Consider the following 22,133-nt stretch of genomic DNA (forward strand, 5'->3'; position numbering starts at 1 on the left):
ACGTCAGACCCCAGCTGGGTGGTGGCTCCGAACTGCAAACCCCCATCAATGCTGAAGATTAGACAAAACTCCCCTTGAGAACAGGAATGGTTTTGTGCTTTGAAGCTAAAAGAGCCAGTGAGACTCTATCACTGTGACCTCTGGGCGGGTTGCCTGTGAGGTGGTTTCCTGCAGGCTCTGTGATAAAACCCTTTTCTTTGCATCCGTGGAGGGTTTTCGGGGTGGGAAAGAGGTTTTCCCGAACACACACACGCACACACACACACACGAGCTCCAAACTTACTTACTGCAACGGGCAGAGACCCCAGACAGACAAGATAGACTCACCACCAGCCCAAAGAACCAAGATCTCGATAATCTATGCAGTTGAAGCCCAGGCGATAAACCTTCCTTTATTTCCATTACAGAAGAAAAACACGTTATGTCCTCAAGGGCAGGATGGATCCGGTCGAAGGTCCACCTGCATCCAGACTCAACGCCATGCGTGTGGACGCCCTCAGAAACGGACTCTGCTGGAGAACGCGGTCCTGTCGTTGCTGAGTGGCTGTTTTCGCATGTGAGGGCAGGCGCCGCGTGGCTCGTTTGCATCCGTAAAGCAGGCTTCCTTTCCTACCCGGGAGCGGAGTGGCTTGCTCGCGGGGCATGTGTGCTGCGTAACAAAAGGGCTCGCAAAGTGCCCGGGACGGTAAATGTTGTCGGAACAGCACGCGGGCGACGTGCACGGAGGGAGACGACGTCAGGGAGCCCTGGCCAGCGTCCTTCGCGATGGATGGGAAACCATCAGCCGCAGGCACATGTGAGCTGGAAACAAGAAGCACTCGGCAGACGGAGTCCCGTCCACCATGCGTGCGGGGAAAGCTGACACACGGAGTGCCCTGGCTGGGCGGTTAGGGTCCTCAGTGAGCCCCCCACCCCCGCCACACACGCTGGCATACTTGGTGTTCCCTTGGTGGTCGTACTGAGTCCCTCAGATGCTACAAGGTCAATGTAGGCCCCAATGTTGGGTTTTGAGTTTGCACCCCCTCATAACAGCATATATGAGTTGTCAGTCATCACAAACGTGAAGCCCCCCAGAGAAACCACCTCGCCCCCTTGTGGGGGCTGGCACGCGACCGGGCTGGCGTCCCCGGAGGCCTCTTCCCCCTCTGTTGCAGGGCACAACGGGCCGGTCGTCACGATAGGCATCTCGGCCTCGGCCTTCTGGAGCTGGACAACGAGGGTCTCTTCGGGGACACACTCCTGCTCCGTGGCCTCCGTCTTGGCCACGTGGGACACGTTCTGTGTATCCTTGATCCACTCCTGCAGGAATAATAAAACAGTGCATCTTGAGCGCGAGGAAATGCCTCGGGGCTGGTGCAAGGGTCCTGTGGCCGAGCATCCAGGGCCCCGGGCAGCCTCCCTGGGGCGCACACGCGGAGCCCCGGGGAACACAAAACCCTGTCGTTTGTGTTTGGCATCTTTGAGCTCTGCCCACGGTGCTTTTAGACCCTCCTCTCATAATCAGCCTCAGAGGCTGTTTCTAAACCCTGTCGGCTCTTTTCACGTGTTAGGACAAGAAACAGCACTTTCGTGGTGGCGATTCTGGAACTTGATTCTGTTTGCGGGTCTCGCGGGGTCTTGTCGTCGGGGGGGGCCTGGCTGGCTCAGTCGGCAGAATGTGCCACACGGATCCCTGTGGGTTCAACCCCTGCATCAGGCTCTGCGCTGACGGCTCGGAGCCCGGAACCCACTTCAGATTCTGTGTCTCCCTCTCTCTCTGCCCCTGCCCCGCTCACGCTCTCTGTCTCTCTCAAAAACCAATGAACGGTGACCTTACAACTGCAGCACAGCCCTGCTCACCCCCAAAGCTCAAGTCCAAATAGCACAGCTTACTCAACACGCCCTATTCGCCAATGCATCTTCTACTCCCCTTCCCTCGCCTGCCAGCCACAGGCCCGCCCGCCCTTCTCCTCTGCCCTGTCACCTCTGCACAATAGATCACGCTTGGCCAAAACACCGGGGGAGCCCACGGGTCTCAGCAACTCTTTGGGGCTTACGCTTCTTTTCTGGGACGCCCCAGAGTCATGTGCACACGAAACAAACTTTGTCTGCTGCTCATCTGTCTTTTGTGCGTTTCACTGGCAGGTTCTGGACACAGAAACTAAGGGGTGGAGGACGAGGTTTCCCCTGTTGTGTTCTTCCTCCCTTGTATCTAAGGGGTTTGGAAATTCAGCTTCCTCCTCGAGGAGGTGGAAGTCCCACAGCCTCCATACAGAAGCTTGTTTGGGAAACAGGGTCTTTGCAGATGGGATGAAGGGAAGGATCTGACAAGAGCCCATCCGGGATCAGGGGGGCCCTAAGCCAATGGCAGGTGTCCTTGTAAGAGACACAAGGGGACACACAGACACAGAGGAGAGGCCCTGTGAAGCCGCAGGCAGAGACAGGAGGGACACGACCACGAGCCGAAGGACGCCTGGAGCCCCAGAAGCTGGAAGAGGAGGAGGGACCCTCCCCTGGAGACTCTGGAGGGACTGCGGTCGTGCCCTGCCTGGATCTCAGCAGCCCTGCCCTGTCTGGATCTCAGTGGCCCTGCCCTGCCTGGGTCTCAGCAGCCCTGCCCTGTCTGGATCTCAGCGGCCCTCCCCTACCTGGATTTCAGTGGCCCTGCCCCTCCTGGATCTCAGTGGCCCATCCCTGCCTGGACCTCAGCGGCCCTGCCCCTCCTGGATCTCAGCGGCCCTGCCCCTCCTGGATCTCAGTGGCCCTGCCGTGCCTGGATCTCAGTGGCCCTGCCCTACCTGGATCTCAGTGGTCCTGCCCTGCCTGGATCTCAGTGGCCCTGCCCTGCCTGGATCTCAGGGGCCCTGCCTGGATCTCAGCGGCCCAGTCCCTCCTGGATCTCAGTGGTCCTGCCCTGCCTGGATCTCAGTGGCCCTGCCCAACCTGGATCTCAGAGGCCCTGTCCCTCCTGGATCTCAAGGGTCTTGCCCTGCCTGGATCTCAGTGGCCCTGCCCCACCTGGATCTCAGTGGCCCTTCCCTGCCTGGATCTCAGTGGCCCTGGCCTGCCTGGATCTCAGTGACCCTGCCCTGCCTGGATCTCAGCGGCCCTGCCTGAATCTCAGTGGTCCTGCCCTGCCTGGATCTCAGTGGTCCTGCCCTGCCTGGATCTCAGCAGCCCTGCCCTGCCTGGATCTCAGAGGCCTTGCCCTGCCTGGATCTCAGCGACCCTGCCCTGCCTGGATCTCAGCAGCCCTGCCCACTTTGGATCTCAGTGGCCCTCCCCTGCCTGGGTCTCAGTGGCCCTGCCCCTCCTGGATCTCAGTGGTCCTGCACCTCCTGGATATCAGTGGTCCTGCCCTGCCTGGATCTCAGTGGCCCCGCCCTGCCTGGATCTCAGTGGCCCTGCCCTGCCTGGATCTCAGTGGCCCTGCCCTGCTTGGATCTCAGCGGCCCTGCCTGAATCTCAGTGGTCCTGCCCTGCCTGGATCTCAGTGGTCCTGCCCTGCCTGGATCTCAGTGGCCCTCCCCTGCCTGGGTCTCAGTGACCCTTCCTTGCCTGGGTCTCAGGGGTCCTGCCCCTCCTGGATCTCAGTGGCCCTGCCCTGCCTGGATCTCAGTGGTCCTGTCCCTCCTGGATCTCAGTGGTCTTTCCCTGACTGGATCTCAGTAGCCCTGCCCTGCCTGGATCTCAGTGGCCCTGCCCCTCCTGGATCTCAGCAGCCCTGCAAGGATCTCAGGGGTCCTGCCCCTCCTGGATCTCAATGGCCCTGCCCCTCCTGGACCTCAGCGGCCCTGTCCCCTCTGGATCTCAGGGGTCCTGCCTCCCCTGAAACTCAGTGGTCCTGCCCTGCCTGGATCTCAGCAGCCCCACCCTGCCTGGGTCTCAGCCTCTGGTCTGTAGAACTGGGAGACAGGAGGTGATTTGTTTGTGTTGTTTGAAGCCTCTGCTTGGGGGCCGTGCCGGGAAAGTACTGACTCATTGTGCTGCACAAGCCAAGCCACTGGTGTTGAGCTCCCCAGGGTGGGGACTGCTCCCTTCCCCCCAATTCCCAGCAGCTCCCACTCATAGCCCCACCAGCCTCTCTCAAGTGAATGAAGTAACGGCCGTAAACCGTTTTAAAAGCGGAAGTCTATGGTTTGTTTTCAGAGGTAACATATTCACAGCACAACTTCCTGGGGAGATCAGAGGGTCGATTGGGCTGGAAAATCCCGAGAGGGCACAGATCTCCGGGGCCGATTGGAGCAGAGGCCGCCCTCTGAGAGCCTGCCTGCACCTCGTGTGCGTGAGCAAGAGAAAAACAAGCACGCTGTGGGCTCTGGGTTCAGGAAAGGCTCGAGGGCGTCTGGGGAGGTCGCTGGCAGCAGGGCTTGGAGACAGGGCAGGAGCTTGGAGACAAACAGGGGGAGGGCAGTTACCTGGAAGTTACCCCGGTGCAGTTCAAAGAGCCCAGGGAAGGTGAGCTTGGGATCGGGCACGCTGGGCATGAGGCACTTGTGAAGTCTGAAACGCACAAGGAGATCTGGTGAGGCGGGCAGGCGGCGTGTGACCCCAGGACCACGGTTTCGCTCAAGGCCACAAACGCACTGACTGGTAGAAACAGTCCTAAGAGGGGGGCCTGGTGGCAGTTAAGACCCAGGAGACACTGGGGGAGCCTCCTGCCCTTCCCCACCTGCCTGAAGCCTGACGCAGCGCTTTCCCAGCTTGCGACGGAAATTTTCATTTGTAAAGGCGCCCCCCACCCCCACTTTTCACCAGGAAGAGGACCAATTTTATCAGCAACAAATTTCCATACATACACGACCTTTCTCGCCATGAACTTGCTCTGTTCATGTTCTAGTCTCCTTCCCACAATTTCCGCCCTAGAGCTCCGGGACGCCTTGTCCTCTGCCTACCCGCTAGTGCACAAGCCCGTTGTTAAAGTCGTGTCTGCGCTCCCCAGACAAACTGCTGCTCCGCGTGTTCATTTCCTCCCAGGGAATCCCGCGTGCACGGAAAATCATACCATCAGTACAGAAACATATGCCTTTTCTCCTGTTAACCTGCTATGGTCACTTTAATTCACAGGCCCTCAGACAGTGAAATTAAGAGTTTGTAATGTGATATGATCCTAATCTAATATGACTGGTGGCTTTGTAAAAAGAGAGACCAATTACAAGGATAGGTGTGCTCACAGACAGAAGGGACACAAGGAGAGGATGGGAGTCACATGCTAAGGAGACAGACCATGGGAGAAACCAACTGTGCCCACACCTGGATCTCAGACCCCCAGCCTCCAGCCCTGCTTGGATCGAGCCTCCCAGGCTCAGACCTGCCTGGACCTCAACCTCCAAGCTTCAGCCCTGCCTGGATCTCAGATTCTAGGCCTCCAGCCCTGCCTGGACTGCACACTCCCAGCCTCAGCACCCCCTGGATCTCAGACCCATCCAGCCTCAGCCCTGCCTGGGTCTCAGACTCCCAGCCTCAGCCCTGCCTGGATCTCATACTCCTGGCCTCAACCCTGCCTGGAACTCAGATCCCCTGACTCAGACCTGCCTGGATTTCAGACTCCCAGCCTCGGCCGAGCCTGGACCTCAGATCCCCAGACTCAGACCTGCCTGGATCTCACACCCCCAGCCTCAGCCCTGCCTGGATCTCAGCCTCCCAGCCTCCAGAACTGAGACGGGATAGATGTCTGTGGTGGGAGCCTCTCCTTGTTTGCTCCTTTGTTACAGGAACCCTAAGATACCAGTACAGTTGACTGTTTACTCCTCACTGCAAGTAGGGGCTCCCCTTGAAAATAGTGCCAACTGTTAATGTGCTCCAGGAAGTGAGACCCTAACTTTCCCTTGGGGGTGATTCCAGGTCTGTATTTAAAACACCAAACAGGGGCGCCTGGGTGGCTCCATCAGTGAAGCGTCCAACTTTGGCTCACGTCACAATCTCACGGTTCATGAGTTCAACCCCTGCATCAGGCTCTGCACTGACAGCTCGGAGCCTGAAACCTACCTCGGATTCTGTGTCTCCCTCTCTCTCTGCCCCTCCCCTGCTCATGCTCTGTCTCTCTTTGTGTCTCAGCAATAAATAAATGTTAAAAAATTTATTAATAAATCAATAAAACCCCAAGCACATCATTGATAGAGAAGTGTTTGGACATCAGCGACTCAAGCTGGGAAAACAGAAGCGATTGGGTGGAAAGGTCATGTGCCACCCACAAGAATTAGACACAGCGTCTCTGCCCCATAGCACGTTCCGAGGGGACCCTCCGGAGTTGTGCCACCCACCCCCCGGCACAGACCTGGCCTAAGTGCTCCGGGACCATTCTATATCTTCCTCTACGCGTGACCCCCAGCTGTTGCTATGGAAACTTCATCCTAAGAAGCAAGGAAGGCACCCGCCCCCTCTCTGGGGCACCTGCACCTGTAAACGTCACAGTGGAACGTCTGGGCTCACGTAAAGCAAAGACATCCAGCTCTTGATTTCGGCTCCGGTCATGATCTCTTGGTCCTGGGATTGAGCCCTGTATCGGGCTCAGCGAGGAGTTCAGAGCCTGCTTTGCATTCTTTCTCTCTCTCTGTTTCTCTCTCTCTCTCCTCTCTCTGTCTCTCTCCCACCCGTGCTTGCTCTCCCTCAAATTAAATAAACAAACTTAAAAAAAAAAAACAAAGGGTCATCCTTACCTCCGTACTTTCCATAAAGACAGAAGGAGAAGGGACACGGTCAGCAAGGCAATCATACCACAAATTAAAATAAATTTGGGGAAAAGCCTTTTCTCCTGGCATGAATCTGAAGCAAAACAGAACGAGCACTGTGAGTGTTCAACACGATTGGTCAGGCTCCAACCCCCACCCTCTACTTTTCTGCCCTTATAAATGGCAGGGTCAGAAAATCTTGATTTCAGTGGAAAATATTCTGGAAAGGGAGATGGTGTCTCTGGACAGCCACTGTAGGAGTCAACACACTGCCCTCAAGTACCTGCATTGCCAAGGGGCGGCGGGGGGCATTGAGGATACTGAGGCTTACTTTTGGCTATCATTTGTCTGTCTATCCATCCAACCATCCATCCATCCATCCATCCATCCAACATATCTATGTATCTATGTATCTGTGTATCTATCTATCATCTACCTATCTATTCACCCATCCATCCATCCCTCATATGTATGTATCTATGTATCTATCCATCCATCCATCCATCCATCATATCTACATATCTATGTATGTATGTATCTATCTATCATCTATCTATCTATCATCTATCTATCTATGTATCTATCCATCTATCCATTCATCCATCCATCCATCCATCCATCATATCTATGTATCTATGTATCTATGTATCTATCTATCATCTATCTATCATCTATCCATCTATCCATCCATTCTATCTATCTATCTATCCATCCATCCATCTATCCATTCGTCCATCCATCCATCCATCCATCCATCCATCATATCTATGTATCTATGTATCTATCCATCATCTGTCTGTCTATCCATCCATCCATCCATCCATCCATCCATTATGTCTATCTATCTATCTATCTATCTATCCATCTATCCATTCATCCATCCATCCATCCATCCATCATATCTATGTATCTATGTATCTATCTATCTACCCATCCACGCATCCATCCTTCCAACCATCATATTTATGTATGTATGTATGTATGTATGTATGTATCTACTTATCTATCAACTGTCTTTTATTTACCTATCAATGTCAATTTATCTATCATCTATTTATGTATATAGCTATAATCTATGCCTAGATCAATGTAACATTCATAAGTAGTACTTGTTATTATTGTTGCTGTTAATTCAAATAAAAATGAAATTACCCAATGAGGTAGGGAGCCTAGAGAGAGAAATGAGAAGGGCCCTCACTTTCAAACTGAACTCTGAAGTAGGCAGTGAGGTCATTCGTGTTTTCAGGTGCCCCCATTCCACTCTCCCCAAAAGACAGGCTGCTGGCCTGTCCACTGCTGTGTAGCAAGCCTCACCTCTCAGCTCGCCCCTCTGCTGGTGTGTCACCTTGGACCAGTCACTTGGGTAAGTGTCAGAGCCGTAGCTGGACTCCAGTGTTTTGACTCTGGCCCGGAAGAAATAACATTTCTCAGAATCCAAGGCTTGTATCGTAACATTGCAGGTTTCACCCTCCTTCGACTGGAGAAAGAAAGCAAAGACAGTGATCACTGCCTTAGCCCAACTCTTTACCCTCGTGTGAGAGACTCACATAAGACGCCTGCTTTTCAGCATTCATGTTGTTGTTGCAATTCCTCTGCCTGCCTAGCTACAAGCAACGGCAGAGACAAATGCAGCAACCATCTCCCCACTCCTCTCCAAGAAGAAACAATCCTTTGGAACACATACTCCCACAGATGCTTTTAAAGATTACTCAGTGAAAACTTATTCTTTGTAAAAACAAAACTAATTTTTTGTAAGAATCCAAAAGTGACTCATACTTACTTTGGAGACTTTATTTTTTTTTTTTTTTTTTTTAAATTTTTTTTCAACGTTTATTTATTTTGGGGACAGAGAGAGACAGAGCATGAACAGGGGAGGGGCAGAGAGAGAGGGAGACACAGAATCGGAAACAGGCTCCAGGCTCTGAGCCATCAGCCCAGAGCCCGACGCGGGGCTCGAACTCCCGGACCGCGAGATCGTGACCTGGCTGAAGTCGGACGCTTAACCGACTGCGCCACCCAGGCGCCCCTACTTTGGAGACTTTAGAAAACATACACACACACAAACACTCAACCAAAAAACCGTAAAAACCTTTCATTCTATCTCCATGATATAATCACTTAACAGTCATTACACATCGCTTCTACCATTAAATGTCACTTTTTATCACTAAATATCACTTCTTGTCACTAAAAAGACTTTGGTGGTTCTTACATATTTGATCACATAGATGTGCCATAATTTATTTGACTATCTTTCTATTGTGTGTCATATAGGTGGCCTCCAATGCTTTATATTTATTTCAGACGTTTCAATAGACGTCTTTGTGAATAAAACCTCATCCCCATTTTCAATTCTTTCCTTATAATCAGTCTCTAAAAAGGGGCTCAATAGATGAGAATTGGGCAACTTATACACCCTTCAAGTCTGTTAACGCTCAATATCGTTGATCAGGACACATTGTGTGTTACTAGCATGTTCTTCAGATAAACTCCAATACCCACCTATTACTGAGACATGTGTTTCTTTGATGAGTTTCATCAAATTTCATTTCAGTGGTTCCGTTCTACCAGACCAGCAGTAGGTCAGTTTTTCTCTTTTTTGATAGGCTCCCTGCAGCTTCTAGTCCATACAACTGCCTTACGATGATCCTCTCAATACAGTGTATTCTCACTTTTATCCTTACTGTTGCATTTCTCTTCCCAAGTTGCCCTAGCTACGTGCTCCTTCTGTGCCCTCACTGCATGGGATTTAGTAGACACTCAGTAAGTATATCTTAAATGAATGTTGAAGGCAGCCCTTCCCATCCCCCCTAGGGATGGCAGACATTGAGTGTCCTGGGATGAGATGTTCAGTAATACTCACCCTGCCTTCTCTCCCCCTACTCCCTGGATGGGGCCATGGGATATGGTGCTTCTGGTCGACCTCACTATCCAAGTCTGCAGAGATCAGTGAACACGGGTGTACTTGCAGAAGTATGGAATCATTGACTCCTGAGAGTGGCCGGTAACTCAGAGTCCACGTTGCTTTTCTGTCCATTTTTTGCTGTCCTGTAGGAGAGCCACTTTTGCTGTCCTGTAGGAGAGCCCCTCCAATCCAACTTCAGACTTGGGGGCCTTCACTGATGGGCACCTCCCTGCACCTGGTTGCAGGTGACTCCATTTGCTGTCTGCAGATTTCTCCCATTGGCTCCTGTTCCCCTTTTGCGAAGAACTTAATCCCTTGTCTACACGGTAGCCATCTGATTATTGGAAGATAGCCGTGAGCCACTGGGTCATTCATAGTCACGTAATTGTAATTTATTCCATAGACTGTGCTCATATACTCAGAACCAGAAAGGGTTCCCATATGTTTACAAGGCATACAAACAGGGGTGGGTGGCACCCACGGTGTGACTGGGAGGGTGTGATGGTGATGAATTTTATTTGTGAATCTGGCCACATTTGGCATCCACGTTTTTAGTCATATGTCAGCCTAGGTGTTACTGTGTTTTTAGTCAGCCGACTTTAGATCACTCCATAAGGTGGGTGAGCCTCACTCAATCACTTGAAAGCCTTGAGAGGACAGACTGGAGTTTCCCAGAGAAGAGGAAATTCGGTCTCAAGACCATAATGGAAACCTGTCTGGGTTTCCAGCCTGCTGGCCTGAGACTCGCCTGACCCTATAATCCCAGAAGCACTTCCTTAAAATAAATGTCAACATATGTCTCTGAGTCTCTCCACATCTCTCTCAGTTACCACTTGGGGATTCTCGCTCATACTCGCCCTGAGAAGACGCCACCCCCACTCACCTGCCACTCCGTGTCGAATACGCTCTTGTATTGGATTTCGTAGAGAAGACGCTTGTAGGGCAGGTCAGAACAGGTGACCGTTACAGCGTCTTCATGCCAGCGGAAATTCAAATCTTCTGGGGAGCTGGGTTTCACTGAGAAGGAGAGACAACAGAATGACCGCCACCTCTAGGAAGACAAAGATTCCACATTGCTAACATTATAGGGGTAAGTTTGCTTAGATTCACGTTTTTCTGCCTGCATGAATCCTTCCGTAAATACCGTATGGGATTGAGGGGTTATCTATCGCAGAGGTTTTAACCAGAGCGTCAAGGACCTGTGTGTGGGTCACGGAAGGAACTCTTCGAAATTGTGTGAAAAGTTCTTAAGTATCTGTTATGGGATCCAGAGTGTGCCCCTAAAAAAAGGATGTGTTAAAGTCCTAGCCCCCCCCCAATATCTCACAATACGACTGTGTTTCAAAATGGAATCATTAGAGGTGTAATTATTAAAGATAAGACGGGGGTTAGTGGAGTAGGGTGGGTTCTGATCCTATATCATTGGTGTCCTCATAGGAGGACACAGACACACAGAGGGAGAAGGGCGTGTGAACACACATAGATGATATACCTCTGGGCCTGTGCAGGTAGAAGGATAGATGGGGCTGATGTCTCTACAAACAAAGGGACACCAAGGGTTACCAGAAAGCCACCAGAAGCCAAGAGACAAGCATGGAACAGATTCTCCCCCACAGCCTCCAGAAGGAGCTAGCCTTGATTTCACACACTGGGGTCTTTGTAAGCGTGGGAGGGTACATTGCTCTGGTTTTGAGCCACTCGTTTTGTGGTCCTTGGTTACCGTCAGTCCAGCAAACCGAAATGAAGACTGAACATGGGAAACGTCACATGAGACTCCTTCCCAGTCAGCTTGTCCTGTACCAAAGGGACACTGGGGTGGGTTAAACGGCGTCCCCCCACAAGAACGTCCAAGTCCTAATCTCTGGCACCTGAGAATGTGGCTTTATTAGTAAATAAGGTCTTTGATGATTTCACCAAGGTAGGATGAGGTCATCGTGGATGAGGGTGGCCCTGAATCCAACGGCCGGTGTCGTTGTATTAAGCTGCCCAGTTTCTGGTAATTTGTTATGGCCGCCCTTGGAAGCTGCTACAGAGCCCATGACTGATTTTATGCGTAAGGGGTCCATAGCCCTCATCACAGGCTGAGATAGACTGTGACACTCCATCCGTCAAAAAACAGAAAAAAAAGAAAAAAAAACCCACCGCTACCTTACAGAAATCTAGAGTAAAGGATAAACATTTTGGAAAGAGGGTTTCATCCTATCTGTACTGTTTTGTAACCCGAGATCGACGGCCAACCCTGGAGGCAGCTGATTAACACCCATGGGGTGCTATCGAGGGTGAGAGGGCGTTTCTCTCTGTCTCTCTGCTGGGGGCCAGGGGGCCATGCCACATCTTGGGCTTGGTGTCTCACCCCTCAGCCTCCACGGGGTCCCCCGGGGTCCCCTGCGCAGTGTGGACGCATCCCTGCCCGGTGTGTGTGACAAGACAGACTTTGTAGACGGCTCGTCTCTTCTCCGTTGGAGGAGGAAAGCAGGACATGGCACTGACTTCTTTTTGGGTACTTACGGTACGCGCTTATCCACTCGCACTTTCGGAAAAGGATATCCGTTCCGTTCCCAAGGGAAAAGCACAGAATTTCGTCCTTTCTTGCCTCCAGGAGGCAGCCGGCAGTGTGGCCTTCGTGAACGATGTAGTTGCAGCATGGGCGACTGGCCTCATCGCTACTCAACCTGCAATTACAAAACACAACGCTTCAGCCGTAGACAGCCTGTGAAAATAGCACCTTGGCGCGTCGACGGCAAGTGGTGTTTATTCTTTTTTTTTTTAATTTTTTTTCAACGTTTTTTATTTATTTTTGGGACAGAGAGACAGAGCATGAACGGGGGAGGGGCAGAGAGAGAGGGAGACACAGAATCGGAAACAGGCTCCAGGCTCTGAGCCATCAGCCCAGAGCCTGATGCGGGGCTCGAACTCACGGACCGCGAGATCGTGACCTGGCTGAAGTCGGACGCTTAACCGACTGTGCCACCCAGGCGCCCCAAGTGGTGTTTATTCTTTACAAGGACGAGGACTCTTTCCTACAAGCACAGCAAGAATGATTGGAACAGAAAAGCGTCCCTTCTCTCGAAAGGTGAGGCCCCTTGAATGTCTCCTGGACTGGGCTGCATGCGGGCTTTGCAAAAACATGTCCGTGGACTAATCCCTGGAATCTGTGAATGGCATCGGATTGGGAAATACAGTCAGTGTCGACGTGATTAAAAGGTCTGGACGTAAGATCATCAGGCATGAGAGTGTCTCCTAGAGTCAATGCAGGAATCCGTGTAAGAAACACAAGGGAACGGACACAGACAGGGAGCAGAAGCCACATGAAGACATAGGCAGACATGGGAGGGACATTAACCAAGAGACACCTGAGGACTCAGAAGCTGGAAGAGGCAGGAAGGATGCTCCCCTGGAGCCTCTGGAAGGACTATGACCATGGCCCTCCTGGATCTCAGTGGTCCTGCCCCCCCACCCCAATCTCAGCGGCCCTGTCACTCCTGGACCTCAGCAGCCCTGCCCACACTGGATCTCAGACTTCTGGTCTCCAGATCTGGGAAAGCATGAATTTCTGCTGTTCTAAGCTGCACAATTTCCAATACTTTGTCACAACTGCCCGCAGAAAACTAATAAAAGTACAGTTTAACTTGCATGGTAACCATGCCCCTGACTTGAGGAGGCACTTGGGGAGGGACGTAGCAAGACTGAAGATGTGTCTGAGGTATCCTGCAATGTTAGGCCCAGGCAGTGGCCAGATCAACGACGCCCTTGATAACAAACTGATACTCAAGTGACTTAGCTGTGTGAGTGCCTAGGAATCCCAGCGCCTTTTTCTTCTTGAGTCTCATTTATCACCCCAATTCACCTTAAAACACAGCTCCTGCCTACACTTTCCCATTGATCTCTTATTGTTCCAAATTGTGAAGAATCAATCACACACCAGACACCTCCCCTTCACAGAATTGAGACTCAACTAACTGGAGAATCCTTTGCTCCCTCGTCTATGCTCCTGTGTTGGAGTGAGTGACACACATAAGCCCGTGATAGGGACACACATTTTCAGAAGGTGGCTGTCGCTAAGCTCATGTGAAAAATCCCACAAGGTTCACCTTTGCCATGGCTGCAACTCAAGGAAAGTTGTGTCTGTGTCGGTCAGAATCTAGGTGGTTTTGAGCGTGACTCAGTCATCACTCGGTTCCACGTCTCGGGGATCTTTGGTTGTAGTCCCGGTGAGGGCTCGAGGCTAGACCGGCCACAGACGTTCACACGTGCACATTCTGACTCTTCCCACATTCGCTATGTCTGCCTCCCAACTGTTGGCGTCTCAGAGGGAGACATGTTTGAGCTCAGAGCACGGTTTCCCCATCCCGAGAGCACTTACTTGTAGACGAAAGTCAGATTTGTCCCCGAGTATCGGCTCGGGCTCCATGTGACCCGCACAGTCTCAAAGTTAAAGTTGACAATCCGAACCTGCAGGACTGGTTCTGGGTGAAAAGAGACAAATAGGGTGTCTTTTGAGGCAATGCTGAAAACGGTTGGAGGTTTGTAAAAGGACAGATAGAATCACGATTGTCTGAAACAAGCCAAGCACTAATTATATCGGTAAGAGCGGCAGGATAGATAAAGGTTGCTCAGGAGAGAAGCAAACGTCAGCAGCAAGGCTACAGCTACCCAGGGACGCCTGGGTGGCTCAGTCGGTTGAGACTCCAACTTTGGTTCAGGTCATGATCTCACAGTTCATGGGTTCGAGCCCTTCATCAGGCTCTGTGCTGACAGCTCAAAGCCTGGAGCCTGCTTCAGATTCTGTGTCTCCCCCTCTCTCTCTTCCTCTCAGTCTCCCTCTCCCTCTCTCCCTCCCCTCTCTCTCTCTCTCTCAAAAATAAACATTAAAAAAAAAGATTATAGCTATCTTTCTTGTGATGTTCACAAGAGATAATGGCCATTATTAAACAGCACCTATGGAGTGTCAACCATGTGTCTGATGACATCATCTTTTGTAGTCACACGAAGGGCATTAGACACCAGCAAACTCACTGTCTCTCTTGGAACAGCACACATGACAAGTTGAGAAAAAGTTTACAGACAAGTGAGTCCTTTGGTCTTGGCTTTTAAAATTACTTAAGCTTGTGCAGTTTTGATGCTCACAGATGTCTGGGTTAGTCATTGTGAAAGTGGTTAGTGGGTGTATTCTAGCATCGGGAAAATATGCACTGATCCTACGTGTTACAACGGGCAACTTTCCAAATGTCAGAGAAGGGAGTAACAATTTGGGGAATAAGGAAGACTAGCATGAACTCAGTGGTGTTGGGTTGGGTTAAAGTGGATAGAGAATAGATAGATAGATAGATAGATAGATAGATAGATAGACAGACACGATGGATGGATGGATAGATAGATAGATAGATAGATAGATAGATAGATAGACAGACACGATGGATGGATGGATAGATAGATAGATAGATAGATAGATAGATAGACAGACACGATGGATGGATGGATAGATAGATAGATAGATAGATAGATAGATAGACAGACATGATGGATGGATGGTTAGATAGATAGATAGATAGATAGATAAATGGATAGGGGATGGATGTGTAGGTAGATAGATAACTGATGGTTGGATGGATGGATGGAAAGATGATTGATGGGTGGATAGATAGATAGATAGATAGATATAAAGATGGATGGATAGATGGATGGATGGATGGATCAAAAGACACATTTATAGCACCCAGCAGGTTGTGGGTGAGAAGAAGGTGAATAGACACACGCCCACAAATGCTGAGAAAGAGAGTCTGGAAGTCCCAGGTCAGGGACTCCCACTCCACATTCAGTTCTGGGTTCAGCCCCCATCCCCACCCCTCAAGCAGGAGGCAAATACATGTCCTGGTGCTATCGCTGTGTGCTCAGCTCTGACATCTCTGGGCTGGATAGTTTGGCCTGATGAACACTCATGGGGTCACATCCCACCTCATGGTCAGAATTAACTATTCTCTCTCACTGTGGCCCCACAGCAATCCAAATCCAATCTTGTGTTTCACTAATGTGTCCCTCAGGAGCTCCTACCAATATTCTCACACAATGGCCCAATGACTGTCTACACTGTGGAAACGAACAAAGACCACCCGAATGAGAACAAGCAGAAGAGGTTTGTTGAAAGCTTGCTGTACCATGTGATTGGCTGGAGGAGTGTATGTGGATTTCTCTGATTGGTTCTGAGTTGGAAGCGTGGATGCAATTTAGGGAAGTCGTCAGATATTGACTCGAGGGGCTGGTTTCCTGGACAGGTTGTCCAGGTTGTGTATCAGAGCTCTGTTTTCATAGATCATTTGGCCATTGGCCATCTGCGTAGTCTGTCTTTCAATGTCCTGCATGTTGGCAATCTGGCTTCCATTAATCAACACAGCTATTCTACTTATTCTAGTTTTCTTTTTCCAATCTGGTTGATGACATCACATCACCCACTGTGCCCAGCCCTGTGCTCAACACGTGGAAAAAGCTTCAGGAAAGACATGCTGAACTGATAAGCAAAGTCATGTAAACAAGTTGGACTCTCTGTGAAAACTCCTGTCATGGGACTCTGGGTCTATCACAGCCTCTGAAAATCAAAGGCAGAATGGCGGGTATGAATTTTCCTTGAGTTTTTAAGGAAACCTTTCTAATGCTCAGAGTGTGCAGAATACTTCTGTTCTGTGCTGGCCATTGTTCCTGATGTAACTGATCACACTATAGGTGATCTTGACCTTCATGCATCGGTTCCAGAAAGAGAGAGAGAGAGAGGTCGAGAAGGACGTTCTGGCTTCTGGAAACCCCTGATCTTCCAAAGGGGAACGAGTGTCCATTTCTTATGGTGAACACCTTCAGGTTCTGAAAGGGAGGGAACTTGACCGCTCAGTCCTCAGCAAACATTACGTTAGATTTTTTTGACCTCCGTCTGTGGGAAATGTCTGATTGATAAGGCCAGACAGCTCAATCCACCAGCAGGAAAGCAGAAGTGATCTTGTGGTTTCATCTGATGAGTTGGCTGCAGGGACAGGAGGCAGCTTCCTCGATTCGAGGAGGAGAAACAGGGACGTCAGTTGGGCATCTGACTTTGGCTCAGGTCATGATCTCACAGTTCACAGGTTTGAGCCCCACGTCGGACTCTGTGCTGGCAGCCCGGAGCCTGCAACGTGCTTCCCCCTCTCTCTCTGAGCCTCTCCTCCCCATCTCTCTCAAAAATAAATAAACATTAAAAAAATTTAAAAAGTAAAAAAAAATAATAATAAAGGAGAAAGAAAAGGTAGTCCCTGTGTCCCTGTTGCTTCCTTCCAAGGATGGACTGAGTCATTCCTGTCAAGCATACGTGAGGGACATGTCTGGGGTCCTCAACACGGGGGTGTGGGCAAGACATCTCTGAGAAGGAGACGGAATCCATGGGAGACTCCCCGCTGACCGTACAAAATGTTCTCGCGCAGCACAGTGCTGCTGTTGAGGCAGTGGGACCTGAGATTAGCAAGCCATTTGTAAGGGCTCGGGTGCGGTTTGCAAAGTACAAAGGAAACCTTTGCTTGTGCATGTGGTCCTCACCCCTGCCCTGTGCCTTGTAAGGGCAAATCTAAATTTAAAAATAAAAGACCTCATTGTTCCTGTTAAAAATAAACGGGGTGTCTGGCTGGCTCAGGCAGTGGAGCGTGAGATTCTCGATCTTGGGGTTGTGATTCACGTTGGCTCTTGAGAGTACTTTAAAGGCGTCTTCCAATTATTAAAACATAATTTAAAATCTAAAATAAAATAAAATAAACTATCTTTTGTCCATAAAATAAAATAAACAAAATAAAATAAAATAAAATAAAATAAAAACTATCTTTTCTCCATTGGATGAAGCCAGTTAGCTCAACACAGATGGTCACATTCATGAATTTAGGGAGAACTTTGTATGACAAACAGTACTGATGAGGCTCTTACTGGAGAACTAGTGATCGCTTGTCCCCGGAATACGTGCGTAATGGGTTCTGCCCACCAGCTCTATAAAAGGGTTTCCATCTTCGCAAATCTCTTTAACGGATTGCATGGGAGTCAGACGGCGTTGAGGCTGAATGTTTATTTTAACATATGATGGTTCTTCTCCTTTGTGGAGGAGACTTCTGGACGGGCAGCGATTTTGCCTCTGATTAAATTTTCCAGACAAGGTGAGGAGAACCCACACGTCTGTAGGAACTACCCACCCTCCTGGGCCATGGTCGCTTTCCATGAAGCGATGGCATCTGAGTCTTGTGGTCTGAAGGGTGCCATCTTTGAACATCAGTGGCTCAGCAACACGGAACTTTTTGGAGAAGGTGTTTTACCCCACTGTTGGTCACAAAACGTGCGAATTTTACTAGATGTGATGAATTTATTGGGTTCTGTCAAGAGGCAAAGATACAAAACTGTAGAACCTGTAGGACAGACAGCCCTAGTGACACAAGCTGTCTGTCCAGAGGGTGGGGGGTGAGGGAGAGAGAGACAAAGGTCTTTGGGGCACTGATTTCCAGACTTCATCAATAGTTCATGAGAATCCACACTTCCGTGGAGACCCCCTCATGCACAAGATGGTGGGGCCAGGAGATGGGGCGGGGGGTGCAAGGCCATGTTTCATGGGGACTGAGTTTTAGTTTGGGAAGCTGAGAACATTCTAGAAATGGATGTTAGGGATGATTGCACAAAAATGTGAATGTACTTAATACAGTGCTTAACATGGAAATTTTTACATATAGTCTACTATAATTGTTTAATTTTTTTAATGTTTATTCCTCAGAGAGTGAGAGCGAGAGAGAGAGAGAGAGAGAGAGAGAGAGAGAGAGAGAGAGAGACTGTGAGTGGGGGAGGGGCAGGGTCAGAGGGAGACACAGAATCGGAAGCAGGCTCCAGGCTCCAAGCTGTCAGCACAGAGCCCGACACGGGGCTCGAACTCACGGACCACGAGATCATGACCTGAGCTGAAGTCGGACGCTCAACCCATGAGCCCCCCAGGAGCCTCAGTTTACCATAACTGTTTAAAACAGAATAAGCAACTTAATTTTGTAAAAATTGTATCTGACCACATAATTTTATGATACCTCATGACCTGGTCTTGGGAGCAACCTAAGAAAGGGTTGAAAAGGGGGCACCTGGGTGGCTCAGTCGGTGAGGCGTCCAACTCTTGATTTGTAGGGCAGGTCATTGGTTGACCTGATGGTTCATGACACGGAGCCCCCCCCCCCCAGGTCGGGCTCTGCGCTGACGGCCTGGGGCCTGCTGGGGATTCTCTCTCTTCCTCTCAGTCTCCTCCTTCCCATACTCTCTCTCTCTCTCAAAATAAATAAACATTTTTAAAAGCCTATTCTATCAAAAAGAAAAAAAAAGACAGAAATGGTTGCAATGAATTCTTCTGATTCTGATCATGTTTTCTATACAGACAGAAAGGTGATTAATGGATCACGAGAATTTGCTGCAATGAGGGACTCTGCCCCCAAAGAGCCCTGGGTATTTCTGGGGTGAGTACACAAGGTCCCATCAGAGCAGTGGGTCATGGGGCCAGTGGGCGGGGGGTGGGGGGGGACCACGGCGTCACAAGGTAGGCAATGTCACTTAGAATGCTTGCTCACTTCCCATTCCCGGGGGCCCTCGGGTTTCCAGTAACGAGACCACTGCCAACCCAACACCCACGGCGTCGGTCGAGTAGGAAAGTGTCTGAATCTACTCCTGAAACGAATACAACACTATTCATTGACTACCTTGAGTTTAAGTGACAAAAAGAACCAAGGTTTTTTTTTTTTTAAGCTGGGGGGTGCCCGGGGGGGTTCAGTGGACTAAGTGTCTGACTTTGGCTCAGATCATGACTTCAGGGTTCATGGGTTTGAGCCCCACGTCTGGCTCCCTGTTGTCAGTGGGCATCCGCCTCTCTGTCCCTCTCTCTCTCTGCCCCGTGGCTTTCTGAGTCCCCGTAGATTCAGGACGGGACACCCTGGGTTCCCAGTACTTTGTTCCAAAGGGTTTCCCAGCTGCAGTGACTCGGGGGGGAAGGCCGGTCCCTTGTAAGAAGGGCGAGCTAACCACAGATGCCTTTCAGCAAGAAAACCAGTGTCAGTGTTTTCTGAGAAGTTACTAGAAAGGCTTTCAGTGCGTTCAGCTTGACCCTGAGCCATCACTGGGTCTGTCTGTCCACCTGGGTCCAGTAAAGACGCTTAGAGGCACCTGCTGATGGATGTGCTTCAAGCGGGTCAGAATCCACAACTGGTCTAAACCCAGGGTGTCTGGGGGGCTCCGTCGGTTAAGCATCTGACTCTTGATTTGGGCTCGGGTCCTGATCTCACGGTTCGTGGGTTCAAGCCCCGCATCGGGGTCTGTGCTGATGGCTCAGAACCTGGAACCCGCTTCGGATTCTGCGTCTCCCTCTCTCTCTGCCCCTCCCCCACTTGCACTCCGTCTCTGACTGCACACAGTCTGGGAATCACCAGCGCCAGCCCGGGGACCCCCCCCATCCAGGCTCCCTCGGACCCCTTCCTGGGCCGGCTGGAAACCCCATGTGTCATCAGCAGACCATAGCAAACAGGTGCCCACGGACCCTTGCAAACCAGGCGTGTAAGCAGGCAGTGTGACAGTTCAGAACCGAAAAGTCCCTGATGTGCCCTCCGGGGCTCCCATCTGCACCACCCGCCAGGCTAGAAAATCAAGTCAAACCTGTTCGGGAAGGAAAGACACCTGCCCCCAGGCTCTCCGCCCTCTCTCCCTGGCCCCGTCTATCAAAGCTTGTAACATATGAGCATGGACAGGGAAAGAAGGTTCTGGAAACTAGCAGGCACGGGTTCAGACAACACACACCTGTGACGGCCTGACACGGTGGGGACACCCTCATGTCCGTCCGAGGATCTCTGGTGACTTGGTCTCGTCACCAGCAGATACACGTTAATTGAAAGCAAACCCTTGGATCTCTTGCAAGGAAGGCGGCAAGAACCGTGAAACCACCCAGAATCTCGGTGGGGCACCCAGGGGCTCTTTTATTTATTTATTTTTGCATTCACACCTGATCCATTCAAGCGCCATCAATAGTGAGCCCTCTGTGGGGTGCCCGGCGGGCTCAGCTGGTTATGCATCAGCTCTGGATTTCGGCTCAGGTCATGATCTCGGGGTTTGTGAGTTTGAGCCCTGACTCGGGCTCTGTGCTGACAGTGCGGAGCCTGCTTGGGATTCTCTCTCTCTGACTGTGCCCCTCCCCTGCTCATTTTCTCTCTCTCTCTCTCTCCCTCTTTCTGCCCCTCCCCTGCACTCTTGCTCTCTCTCTCTCTCTCAAAATAAATAAATAAACATGAAAAAACAACAGTGTCCCTTCACATCAGAGAAACTCAGGTTTTCAGAGACTCAGAGAACTGTCCAAACTCCTTGTTACTTTTACAAACAAAAAACAAACAAAAAGACACTGTAGTTGCAAAAGAGAAGAAAAAAGATAAGAAAGAGAGAGAAAGAGACAGAAGGAAGAAAGGAAGGAAGAGAAAGAAAGAAAGAAAGAAAGAAGAAGAAAAGGAAGGAAGGAGTGAAGGAAGGTAAGAGAAAGAAAGAAAGAAAGACAAAAAAGTAAGGGAAGGAGAGAAAGAAAGAAAGAAAGAAAGATGGAGAGAGAAAGAGAGAAGGAAAGAAAGACAAAAAAGTAAGGGAAGGAGAGAAAGAAAGAAAGAAAGAAAGAAAGAAAGAAAGAAAGAAAGAAAGAAAGAGAGAGAAAGAAAAAAGGAAAGAAAGAGAGAGAAGGAAGGAAGGAGGTAAAACAGAAAGAAAGAAAGAAATAAGGAAAGAAAGAAAGAAAGAGAGAGAAAGAAAGAAAGACAAAAAAGTAAGGAAAGGAGAGAAAGAAAGAAAGAAAGAAAGAAAGAAAGAAAGAAAGAAAGAAAGATGGAGAGAGAAAGAAAGAAGGAAAGAAAGAGAGAGAAGGAAGGAAGGAGGGAAAAGAGAAAGAAAGAAAGAAAGAAAGAAAGAAAGAAAGAAAGAGAAAGAAGCAAAGAAAGAAAGAGAAAGAGAGAAGAAAGAAACAAGATAAGGAAGGAGTGAAGTAAGGAAGGAAAGAAAGAAGGAAAGAAAGAAAGAGGAAGAGAGAAAGAAAGAAGGAAAGAAAGAAAAGAAGGAAGGAAGGGAAAAGGCAGGGAAGGGTACATTCAACTCAAGGACACTCTGTGTGCACATGTCACCGCATCTGCACGGCGGCTCACCCTGTCCCGCGTCCCCCGAAGCCGTCACACGTCCCAGCAGAAACAGGGCGGCCGCTGCACAGGGCAGGAAGACTGTCCTCATGCTGGGACAGAGAGGAGGCAGTGAGCAGGATCTGTGCCCTGACGCCTAAGGCACAGAGGTCACGCTGTTTTTAAAGAGTGGAACAGAAACAAGGAAATGACAACGGGAAGCAGGGTGGATCTTAAAAAGATGACTCTTGAGAAAAAAAAAAAAAAAAACCAACATCACGACCAAAAAGAGACATCAGTCTTGCATCCACGCTGACGAGCTGGGCTCCAAGCCTTCCCGGCTGGTCAGGACCATCCTGAGCGGATTGGGCTCCTGCAGCCACTTTGTGCTCAGGGGTGCTGGACAGCAGGCTTCAAGGTCACCCA

General features: G+C 50.1%; 1 protein-coding gene across 1 annotated transcript; it reads right to left on the reverse strand.

Annotated features, from left to right (window-relative positions):
- Positions 1 to 361: 361 nt before the first annotated feature.
- Positions 362 to 21,875, reverse strand: CRLF2 (cytokine receptor like factor 2). Its single transcript, XM_023249294.2, has 8 exons — positions 21,738 to 21,875; positions 13,919 to 14,021; positions 12,064 to 12,227; positions 10,439 to 10,572; positions 7,965 to 8,127; positions 6,639 to 6,744; positions 4,398 to 4,482; positions 362 to 1,299 (listed from the first exon to the last, which is right to left on the reverse strand). The coding sequence occupies exons 1-8, from the start codon at positions 21,817 to 21,819 to the stop codon at positions 1,024 to 1,026; spliced, it is 1,113 nt and encodes a 370-aa protein (XP_023105062.2). The 5' UTR covers positions 21,820 to 21,875; the 3' UTR covers positions 362 to 1,023.
- Between the last annotated feature and the right edge of the window lie 258 nt (positions 21,876 to 22,133).

The sequence above is a fragment of the Felis catus genome, chromosome X, assembly GCF_018350175.1.
Source record: "Felis catus isolate Fca126 chromosome X, F.catus_Fca126_mat1.0, whole genome shotgun sequence".
NCBI classification, from domain to species: domain Eukaryota; kingdom Metazoa; phylum Chordata; class Mammalia; order Carnivora; family Felidae; genus Felis; species Felis catus.

What these genes read in the sequence shown, in the direction of transcription:
- CRLF2 (XM_023249294.2), bottom strand. Translation starts at nt 21,819, where the DNA reads ATGAGGACAGTCTTCCTGCCCTGTGCAGCGGCCGCCCTGTTTCTGCTG. An exon ending in TTCGGGGGACGCGGGACAGG is followed by an intron (nt 14,022 to 21,737) that starts GTGAGCCGCCGT and finishes CTTTTCACCCAG; the next exon opens with AACCAGTCCTGCAGGTTCGG. An exon ending in TATTCGACACGGAGTGGCAG is followed by an intron (nt 8,128 to 10,438) that starts GTGAGTGGGGGT and finishes TTCTTTCTCCAG; the next exon opens with TCGAAGGAGGGTGAAACCTG.